This window comes from Plectrocnemia conspersa, unplaced genomic scaffold, assembly GCF_051122295.1.
Source record: "Plectrocnemia conspersa isolate PC_06_02 unplaced genomic scaffold, ASM5112229v1 ptg000012l, whole genome shotgun sequence".
Lineage (NCBI taxonomy): Eukaryota > Metazoa > Arthropoda > Insecta > Trichoptera > Polycentropodidae > Plectrocnemia > Plectrocnemia conspersa.
The window spans coordinates 12647776-12659714 of record NW_028277176.1 but is presented as its reverse complement, the minus strand read 5'-3'; the positions used below and the strand labels follow the sequence as shown (position 1 = coordinate 12659714).

The 11939-nt window shown below is 27.8% G+C and overlaps 1 protein-coding gene and 1 long non-coding RNA gene across 3 annotated transcripts; one reads left to right on the top strand and one right to left on the bottom strand.

The window, feature by feature from the left end:
- The first annotated feature begins 264 nt into the window (after positions 1 to 264).
- On the top strand, positions 265 to 7503 carry LOC148228252 (uncharacterized). Its single transcript, XM_088200285.1, has 11 exons — positions 265 to 436; positions 4550 to 4698; positions 4810 to 4933; positions 4995 to 5138; positions 5219 to 5338; positions 5410 to 5572; positions 5638 to 5851; positions 5912 to 6050; positions 6723 to 6862; positions 6939 to 7136; positions 7202 to 7503. Exons 2-11 carry the CDS (start codon positions 4581 to 4583, stop codon positions 7363 to 7365), a joined length of 1524 nt encoding a protein of 507 aa, XP_088056411.1. The 5' UTR covers positions 265 to 436; positions 4550 to 4580; the 3' UTR covers positions 7366 to 7503.
- A 634-nt stretch (positions 7504 to 8137) lies between these two features.
- Positions 8138 to 9551, bottom strand: LOC148228251 (uncharacterized). 2 transcript variants are annotated; one of them, XR_015811686.1, is made up of 4 exons: positions 9490 to 9551; positions 9356 to 9429; positions 9191 to 9282; positions 8138 to 9109 (listed from the first exon to the last, which is right to left on the bottom strand). It is a non-coding gene; the product is annotated as an uncharacterized LOC148228251 (long non-coding RNA). The 2 variants fall into 2 exon arrangements; XR_015811685.1 differs by having other exon boundaries at positions 9356 to 9496.
- Positions 9552 to 11939: the final 2388 nt, after the last annotated feature.

Below are 11939 nucleotides of genomic sequence, written 5' to 3'. Positions count from 1 at the left end.
TGTGATTTCTCGAATAGTCGCCAATTTCAGGACACGAAGAAATTATGGTAATTTTGCTATTCAACGTTCGTGGGAGCACGTGTAGCGATCGCTTATAATTGATTCGTCTTTGGCGTGTGTTTTTTCTGTTATTCTCATTAATGGTTGGTGTTCTCTTTCGCGCATTTGAGTATTCTTGTTCTTGGTATGGGTAGTGGTCAAGAGGGGGAACTCGAGGAGTGACCAAGAAGGGTTTCTTGGTGCTTAGGCGTGGTTGGCTTGGTCAGTCAATGAAAAGCTCCTAAGACAAGAGGAGCTAATGGCAGCGAGTCTTGTTGCCTACCATTTTCGATTCGTGGTGTAGATATTAATTTCATTTCGATAAAACCAACGTCTTGGTTGATTAAAAATATTGTGGTTGGTGTTCAAAGTGTGGTGAATTACTCACGAAAAGATAGTGAGTATTTATTTTTTATTATATATAATATTTTCTTTTGTCTTTTAAAAAAATGAATATTATATAAAAATCAAAATGTTAAATGTTCAAAATATATAGACTATACTTGACTTTAGATATCTTTTACAATGCTTAACTGTTTTTTTATGTAACGATAAATTACTAAAAAATATACACAGCGATGCAAGTTTACAATAAACCTGGATCTAAAAAGCTAAATGTTATTAGAAAATAATATTCAAGATATAATTTATTATTTATTTCAATGTATATGTAGATAACTATGCAACGTATATGTATATGAATATGTATATATAACTGTTTCTATTCTGTATCGAATTCAATTCAGCTCCAATTATGAAGAAAGAAGAAAGACAGTCTTTCTTCATAATTGGAGCTAATTTATTTTGAATACATGATATATAATATTTGTAATTTTTAAGGCAATTTTAAAATGATTATTTTTATAAATACGATTTTTTTTTTAGTGCATACTTTGTTTTTTTGTTTCACGACGTTTCGCCCACAATGTTTAAAGTATTTTTTAGAGCTTTTTCCTTAAATAACATTGTTTATTACAAAATCGACGCGTATCGAAAGAATTGGCTTTATAATGTTAAAAACAATTTTTGACTACGTATTTTTTTTGTTTTAGACCTATGTGCATATATTATCTTTTATATTTTACACACGTAAATACTTTGTTACATATTTACAGTTCATGAACACATGCTAATGTAAATGGCCGTTCCTAACTTATTCTTAACCGTAACATTGGTTTTAATGACTTAATTATAATTATTCAATTATAATACTTGAAAGGAAAATTTCAGATGTACTGGAACAAATATTTAAAAAAAACGAACTACACTAATGTGTAGTACACTCTAAATCAATTTGAATTGTTTCGTTCTTGACTAACAATTAAATGCTTAATACCCACATATGAATTGAAGGTTACAATAATATATTAAAGATTTTTTCAATATTATAAATATTTCTTACAAGAGCGAACGGTTCGTAAACACGCTTAAATAAACCCATCATGCAACGATGTTGTTATTATACCAAGACTTAATACATTGAATTGTTAGAATAGTTTTAAAATGAAAAGAGATCACGGATTAATGTGCAAATGCATCATATGTTCATATTGGAGACTAGACAAGTAAAGAATATTAATCATTGGTATTTATAATTACTTTTAAGTGCATACAAATGACACGTTTATAAAAATAATGCTGTCGCTATGTTATTTATATAAATATTTCAATGACTTCCTGGATTTTATAAGAAATACATACAATGTAAACATATATTATATTGAAATATTTATTGATTGAAATCTAATTAAAAATATTATTAACATGCAAAGAAGATTTTTTTCTAAAAATTTTCGATGAATAAACACACTAAAATATTAGCTAATTAATAACAGAAATAAATTAATTTGTAGACATCCCGTATATCAATTGATTCGGTTTTTAGCAGTCATCGATGTATAAAAGTTAACGTTCAAGGCTAACCGCTTAAAAAAATCGTAACGTAATATCGCAAAAGCAAATTTTATAACAAAAACGTTAACAATAAAATCTTCTCATTTTTTTAATTGATTGATATATAATCATTTTGTAGCACGAAGGTGAGAAATGTTAGGAATAATTGAATGGGCGTTAAGTAACATGCTTAATGACGATCATCAATAAATCAATATCGATGCAATTATATGACCTCTGATTTATAATAAAGTGTGCTTGTAACTCTCTCTATCGGTCATATTATATTCTATAATTAAATTTTCAATAAATAAATTGAACAGAATTCAAATTCCTATACTTTTATTCATAAATTTATTTACATAAAATTATGGTGTTCTTGAACTTCAATTAAAACATTTCGCTGTTTGATTTTTATCAAAAAAATGTTTAACACACCTGAACGGATTTTGCGAGATACGCTTCTAAGGTGTACTGACCCAACGCAAATTGTGGTTATAGTCGGGGTCTGGCTCAAGGTTTTCCAACTCTCAGTTATTCTTTTCGAATCACTGATTCTGTAATATTGTTATGCAAATTACCACATAGCATTATGGGTGCTCTAAATGATTAAAAAAATACTAAATCAAGGTTATTATTTATTTAAATATATTGAATCTAATAAATGTTTTTTTTTTAAATGGTAAATTATAAAAAAAATGTTGTGCATATTATTTAGTATTAATAATTATGATGATAAGTTGAAAGTATAATTTAACTTTTTTAAACGACCTACTAATTAATTATATTTGTCCCATTTTTATAATGAGAGATATAGTCACATTGTTGGCCATATTGCTTTTTTCTCCAATATTTTAACACATATTTATATATTACTAAGTATTTGTTTTATAAATATATATAAATAAATCCTATGGAGCCTAAATGTAAAAATTGCTTTGTTACTTTCAGTACATTCTATAGTTGTAATGAAAATTTTACTAACTTTAATCATACCTGATTTGCTTTAATCAACATCCAGACTCTCTCTTTCTCTCTTTCAATCTAGATATCAGGTTGAGGAAAACCCACAAGATTTCTACCTCAAAGTATATCATGGGGAAAACCTCCATATAATAATATGATACATACATAATTAAAAAATTTTAATAAACTAAAATCAAGTATTATATATGAAATAAATTTAGCAGTAAATATAAATATTTTTCCATGTAATCTGACGTGGATATCCTTTTCGTCACATTATTCAAACCGGACACGGAATCGTGACTTGCTGAAACAGTATTTTATCATTGCACAAGCCTATACAATAATATTTATACACCATAAATCTTAATGATCAAATCACTTGATCGTTAAATAATCTATAGACATAAAAAAACATCTATTAAATCAGATATATTATGTTCCATTAAACAAACTATAATATAATAGAAAATATATTTTAATTTAATAAACCAGATAAGTCATTACGTCGAATCAAAACGTGTCGTTATTTACCCATAAAAAATATACAAATTGCTGCTCCACTTGTACAAAAAACGTAATGCTATTAATTGCATTGCCATTTTCAAAGGTGTAGTTCACGGTCTTCCTGGTGGTTCTTTGTGGTATTTTTTGTAAAAAAAATCTTGTCTGTTAGTGTATGTGTTACTTAACATTTAATAGTTTCAATGACAGAGTTATGTGTCACTTATTGTAACACGTTTATATAAAAAATAATTATTTTTTACCACATAAAAAATAATTATTTTTATTGATCACAAGTGCTTTAATTAAAGCACTTGTGGTCACTCAAAATCGATTCTAGTCGCAAAATAACAACAAAATGAGAATGCAAGGACATCTAGTTATAGTTTATTCAATACGTAATGTACACCCAATCATATTACAATAAAGGAGAGTAGGAAATAGTGATAAATAATATATGTAATGAAACTATTTTCATTAAGTAAATTAATCGTAAAATGATTACTAAACATTATGCTTTTGTGTACAAGCGTAATTTTTAAATAAGATATTTTTTAAATTACACAAGTTTGAAATATGGTCGTAAATTCCGTACAATATTGATAATAACGTGTTATGTTGGTATCATTGGGGTGCTACATCATCGTAGTTTCCAAGTTATATTACAGATAAAGTTGAACTCTTGGAGATTCAAAGCGATTGCATGCTGAACCAGATCATTTGGTCAAAGTTAAAACGGCTACTTTTCTCGGATATTTAAACTACTTTAAACTACTTTTGTACCAGGCAATACCACAAAACAATGAATACTCATGTAAAGAAAAAACACATAATCAAATAAACCTAAGAAATTATAGTAATAATAAATTATGCTATACACCGAAATTGTAATCATAAGTATTACATTTAAATTTACATAATACTATACATTTATTATATTCAAGTATATAAAAAAGAATCCATTTAAAATATTTTATAATAATATTTTTCCAAAGTTATAAATAAACATCTTATTAAATTATCTATCATAACATTAACTTACATTTCATTATTATTAACTTTAGCATATTTATATTATAAATCTAGAGCAGATATTTTCTGTTCGTGTAATTGGTGATTTGTTTATAAATATATTTTTTCTTTCTAGGAAGCCTAGGTATCAAGACAAATTATTAAAAATGACTGCAAATTACTCAAATAAACTGTTAGCAAAATTAAAATCATTATATGGCGCATACGTCCTAGGAATTTTATCAATTGGATATATCTTAGGAGAGCTCGGACATTATTTAATAGGCAAGTGTCACTATAAAATAAAAATATCTCATCGGCCATTGAGATTGCTTCTGAAAGCATCAAAAATCACTGTGAAATATAATTTTCAATACAACATCGTTTTATGAACAGGAACAACTTCAAAAGTAACTGCAGTCGACTTAAAATATGGAGATATCGCTTGCCAGTTTAATGCTACAGATTTATACACATCAGATGTGCCGATACAATGTAAAACCGCATTGGACAATGACACGTAAGCTAAATTAATCATATTAATATGAAGTATAGAAATGTATGTACGAATCATTTTTTAGATGTTCATCATTGGAGATTAACGGTACTAGATATTGTGAATGGAACTACAACGGTTTAGGTTTAGACTATCAAATATTGGCAGGACCTGCTTATATGGCTGTTTTTACAATAGCTGGAATTATATTAGGAATAGTAGCCGATAGGTAATTTCATTTTATTCATATAACATAATATGATATATGTATAAAGAATTATAATATGACAAATTATACACTGATTTCAGATATAACCGAGTTAAAGTATTATCAATATGTACTTTAGTATTCTCTATTGCTATCATATTGATGGGATCAGTGAAAGAATATTGGCATCTGGTATTGCTACGTATGATTATGGCAGCTGGGTAAGAATCTATCTTCTATATTTATTTTCAGTTAAAACTATAATTATTAACATAAATATTTTCAATTTCAGAGAATCTGGGTGCAATCCTTTAGCTACTGGTATTATGTCTGATATCTTCCCGGCTAACAAGAGAGCTTTAGTTTTATCAGTATTCAATTGGGGTATTTATGGTGGTTACGGAATTGCTTTCCCAGTTGGTCGTTATGTCCCGGATATAAACGCTTGGGGATTGGTAATTATATAGTTTAATCAATTATACAAATATACATCAAATTAATCTAATTATGTATAATACAGAGCTGGAGAGTTGCATATTATGGTGCTGGAATTGTAGGGATAATCATTGCGGCGTTAACAGCGTTCACTTTGAAAGAGCCAGAACGTCAAGCTATTGGTGAAGAAAGTTCTAATGTCAACGCAGATGGAAGCACTGAATCAACACCATTGTGGAAAGTCATAACACAACCTAGAATCGTATTGTTGTGCTTAGCTGCTTCGATAAGACATTGCGGTAATTTTATCAAACTCTACAGTTATTTTAATTATTGATCTAATGCATATATTTTTACAGGCGGCATGTGTTTTGCATACAATGCTGATTTGTATTATAGAGAATACTTCCCAGACATTGATCTAAGTTGGTGGTTGTTTGCTGTTACTGTAGGAATTGGATCAGTAGGAGTCGTGGTTGGAGGAATCGTATCAGACAAGTAATATTATATTAATTAACTTAATAACTAGATATAATATCACAAAATACAGAGGGTAATAGATAAACAAATTAACAATAATCACCTCAGTTAGAAAAATTAACATAAAGCATTATGAGATGATAATGATGTAGTATTACTCTCACAATTGGACAGTAGCCTCGATGTAGAACTTCAAGTACTTACCTGCTTCTTTTAAATGATTAACAGAAGCTCGGTTCAGGAAAAACAGTAAATATAAACTGGTTACATTGATATTTTTAAATTTAACTTATTAAATTATATAGTTTACATGTTTTGCCATTTGAATTCTGAGCTGATTCTGTACTGGACACATAAGAGTAAATCTTTTCACATTGCTATAAAATATATTTCTACTTTGCTTAACTCACAATTAAATTTAACTATATATGTCCAATGCTCAAGACATTGTAAACTTCTGGCGATTGATTTATTGGTTTCTCAAAGTGAACTCCCAGTTTCTACTGCCTAGTGTGTTTTTACTGCATCGGTAAAGATAATGTTTCAAGTTATAACATAATACATACAATTAAAATTTTCATGTTGTACATGTACACACCCGCGGGCTGGAATAAAGTGTTTCCATAGTAAATCTCTGACTGATGCTAACAATTATTTGCATCCTATAATATAAATTGTTAATTGTTGTAGAATTGTGGCCAAAATGGGGATCAGGTCCAGAGTAGCAATCTTAGGAATATCTCAACTTATCTCAACTTTACCTGCTTTCGGTTCAGTCATATTTGGTCCACTGTGGGCTATGATCACTCTAGCGCTGTCTTATTTCTTCGGTAAGTATTCAACGATTAAATCAAATATTTTATAGCAACATTAATTAAATTATACATTATTTATTTATTATTACAGCTGAAATGTGGTTTGGCATTGTATTTGCGGTATTGGTTGAAATAGTACCACTCAATGTAAGGTCAACAGCTGTGGGCATATTTTTGTTTGTAATGAACAATATCGGTGGTAATTTGCCAATTGTAGTAGAGCCTGTATCAAAAGCCATTGGTTATCGTGAATCAATTATGATATTTTATGCCGGATTCTACGGAATAAGTATGTAAATTTATTTTATAACACTCTTTTTCTATATGGTTTTAATAATCTATTTGTATCTCTAGGTTCAATCATGTTCCTCTTAACAATGTTCTTGATGGACGGACCCAAAAAAGCTGACGATGTCGATAAAACCAAAACGGGAAAAGTTGAAAACGGTCAAGATAATAGAGCATTCGCTCCTGAAGAATCGAGAGATATAAGATTAACCGAAATGAGTAGATTATAATTTATTGTTGATGTGATATTAATTAGTTTATAATATGACTGAAAGTTCAACGTTCAAATGACGTTATAAATACAATATGTATGTATGTATATATATACATATATATATTTAATATCCATATTGCAATAATTAGCACTTTTTTCGAATGTCAGTCTGATTGAAGTACATATATTTTTATATTAAATTTATTTCAATATGTGATAATAAAAATATTTTTAAGTACAGTTTTGTGTCATAAAAGTATTTCTAGAAATAATCTAAAGATAACAGAATTATTATTTGATAAATCCAAAACCACTTTATTATTATGCAACGGAAATGTATTTATTAAAATGATTAATATTGAGATTTATTAGAAATATTTCTCTTTTTGTATTATTTATCTGCAATAGAAAATCACAGTGATTGAACGTTATGTTTACCGTATATTAAAAATTACAGGAAAATAAAATTAAAAAGCAAAAAATATTTTAAATAAATACACAGTGAAAGTTTTACAAAAAATGCAATTTTAGTGCCAAGTTTAAAATAAATTCGAGAGCCGCTTTTGTATGTTTTAGGGCCTGTTTATGGGTTCGGTTCACATAATAGTAAATCTTGTTTTTATTGGTGCAAACCAGACTTCATATAATACATGAAATATTATCACAGAACAGAAATAATCATGTTCCTGCAAATACCTATTGTAAAATAATATTATTTAAATTTTAATTTTATTATATTTTATTTTTAGGAATAAAATTATTATTAATAATAAACTATGAAAAAAAAATCAGATCTATTATTAATTTTATTTTCAAATCATAAATATATAAATCATACCAGTTGAAAAATCAACCCAATATTACAGTGTACAACAATAAAACAATTTGATTTATATGTATTACTTACACACTACATAATTTCACTTAGCTCATGTTCATAACAAATAGGATAATTCGTTTGATAAAGATAGACAGAAACGACTTTTTATGATAATATACTTCAGTGAAAACGAATTAGGCATTGAGTGACAAATTTATATTTATTTATTATGATTGAAGATATATTTTCATTGATTATGATTCATGCTTTTTTGTATAAGCTTAATGAAAAACCATGTGCCACGTTAGGTTACGTTTAATTTTAAACACTCTTTCACACAAGCTACATTTAAAGTTATAGGAATCTCTATGAATTTGCATATATCGTAAAAGATTATGTCTAGTATTGAATACCTTATCACATTTACTGCATTCAAAATCATAAGAACTGTTATGACCATAAATATGCCTTAAAATATCATATTTGGTCTTAAATCCTTTTCCACATTCGTTACACACACAATTATAAGAATCACTATGAATATTATAATGTCGTGTAAGGTTACTTGCTGTACATTTAAACTTATAAATACCATCATGTCTTGAAACATCGATTCTAGATTTGAATGCTTTTCCACACATGCTACATTCAAAATTGCGAGGTTCTATATGAACATCCATATGACGTGCTAATGTACCTTTAGCTTTAAATGCTTTTCCACATTTGTTACATTTAAAATCATATACGTTAGCATGAACATACATATACCTTATGATGTCATGTTTTTCTTTGAACGCCTTTCCACATGCATTAATTTATATAAATCGAGATGCTGTATTAAAGCTAGCTTTTGAGAAAACAATTTATGAAAATATAGACGTATAAACTCTTTATCATTTTCAGAATCAGAAGACTTTTTACAGTTTCTTATTCCATTTTTCTAAAAATAATCAAAATTAATTTAAATTTAAGCGAAACCAAATACAATTTTATCTAAATATAGTACAAAATGTTGTATTACCTTTGCTACTGTTTTATTAAAATACTCGTAAATTGAATTATCCGATTTAATAGTATTGGATTTAAATATTTCTTCTTTAACATCGTGAATTTCTGAAAATGATAGATTAATCGATAATACAAATATAATACTACTCATACAAATACAAATGTATATAATTCTAACCTATTTCAATATTTTCATCTACTTTGTCTATATTCTATTCTTCAGAACATTATTTTCTTGTTTCCAATTTTACACTTAAAAAAAGTACATAATTTATAGTAAATATAATACAATATTGAATATAAAGATGATACCGGTTTTAATAATATGTAGAAATGACATGCTACATTCGACACAGTAAACTGTCAAACGACAGCCAATAAAATGTAGTTGCTTATTTGGTCGAAGCAATTATTATTTAGCGCAAGAATATAAAAACAAGAAGAAAGAATCATAGTTCTAATTTATTAAATGGTTAATTTGCCTAAAGGACGAATAAGAAAATAAAAATAACCTAACGTAAATAGTGGTGGTATATTTTTAAATACAAATAAATATTACACCCATAAGTATTGAAAGTGCAATATAATTCAAATTTATAAATTACACATAGCTTATATTTTTTATAATAAATAAATCTGACATCAAAATTATTAGCAACAAATGATATTGCACTAAATTAGAAGTTTGTAATAGATAATAAAACGAAAAATTTATATCTTAGGCGACTTCCATAAATTTTGTCCTAGTTTTAGGGGGGAGGGTCAACGGAGTTGTGACCGTGTAAAACAAACAGGGGTTTGACTCAATGAAATCTTGTGACAGAGGGGGATGGGGTAAATATTCACGATAATTTATGGAAGCCGTTTTATAGCAAATGTTATTACACTGACGTCAATGTAAAATATTTGAAGGCAAGCAACATTTCAGTTGGTGGATCAACATTGTCTTATTGCTAATAAAAACTACTACTACAATTTGGGAGATTTTTGAAAACAAATTATAACAGAAAAACAATACAATATAATTATTATATAAATCGCAGTTCTTCTAAGAAGTATAAACGCTTGTATTTTTTAAATACCCTTTTATTTAACTCTTAAAAGGTAAGGTGGTTTCCATGAATAATGTCATAAGGTTTTCGTGAAATTTTAACCCCCCCCTCCCTCTTCCTCTATGGCACAGGGTGGTACGCTCCCCTCTCTTCCGTACGTCACGTTACAGAAGCAAAATTATTTTGATTTACATAGGCAACAATATCATAAGTAGTATAAGAAATGTATTTGTGTAGAAGAGATGTTGCTGAATAATTTATTTCACCAGTTCTATTATATAGAACTTGTGAAATAAGTTACAAAATAAATTTAATAATAATATAATAGAATATGTATTTGATATTCATAACCATATATTGTAAATAAATCACACGCTGACACGTTGGAACTTAGTGAATTAGACATTATATTTCTATAATCTTTAATATACGAGTATATTATGTACAAGACAAATGTAATAACTACAATAAAAACTGTGGGAGCCTAGATTTGTTATGGCCAAAACTGGTCGGCACTTAAGTAGCACTAGCGTAACGGTTATTCTCTACACTGGCAATATTCCGGGCGTTTGGACGCGTCGTCTCGCGTCCGCTTTTTGTAACCATATAAACTTCATAAATCTTTAATCAAATACTACTGCAGCGGCTTAATCTGTGTCTAATTGCCACCCATCGCCATCCCCTGCGCTAAAAAACAATTAATACAAATGTAATTTATGGAATATAAACCGATTACAATTAGTGTTTTTATTATGCAAATATCCAGTAACTCCCTGAAATTGTTGTGCTTTGTATGTAATTTAATGAAATGTTATTGAAATGTGAACAACACGTTTGTTTTAATAAAAATACATTTATTTAATTTTAAATTATTAAAAATACATTAGGTTTCCTTATGAACAAATTTAATATAAATCGTAATATTACATTTTTAAAAGACCCCGTTCTCGTCATAGACTTACAATTTCGTTGACCCTTCTCCCCTAAGCCTATGACATAAATTATGGAAGCTGCCGTAGCAATATAATCGTAATCGACGTTTGATGTTTGTTCCATTTAAATATTTTAAACGCGAAAAATAAACGCTATAGCGGAATCAATGTGTTAAAGAAAATTATAAAGAAAATTTATATGATTTTTCTTTTTCTTAATGCAGTAAGTCGATTTCCTTCAATTATGTCACAGATTTAAAAGAGAGAAGTCAGCGGTCATGTTACATACAGTCTTTGAAAACTATGACATTTTGTGACATAAGAGGAAGGTCAAAAATTTACGAAAAACCTGTTACATAATTCCTGGAAGCCATTGAAGGACGTGCGAATTTTATTTAATGAATAATTTAAGTTGCACGAACAAATAAATTTTAATTTTATTTTCAGAAATTCTATTAGGCAAAAACTACTATTTTAACTTAATTTATATAAGGTAGATTTTGCCGCCTGCTTATAAATGGGGAGGTTTTACATGTATTTTTTAAATAAAATTTATACATTTACAAATGTAGTTGTTGAATATTGCTTGTTTTATTTTTCGAAATTATTGGGGGTTTTTTTATTTATAATGAAAATAAATAATTTATTATTTCTAAAGTATTTCAAGCAATGTAACACTTTCGATTAAAATTAAATTAAGTTTATAATTTTTTCCAATTATATACGTATTCATAAAATTTATTGCCGTGAAATTTAATTTCTATTTTTTAAAAAATAT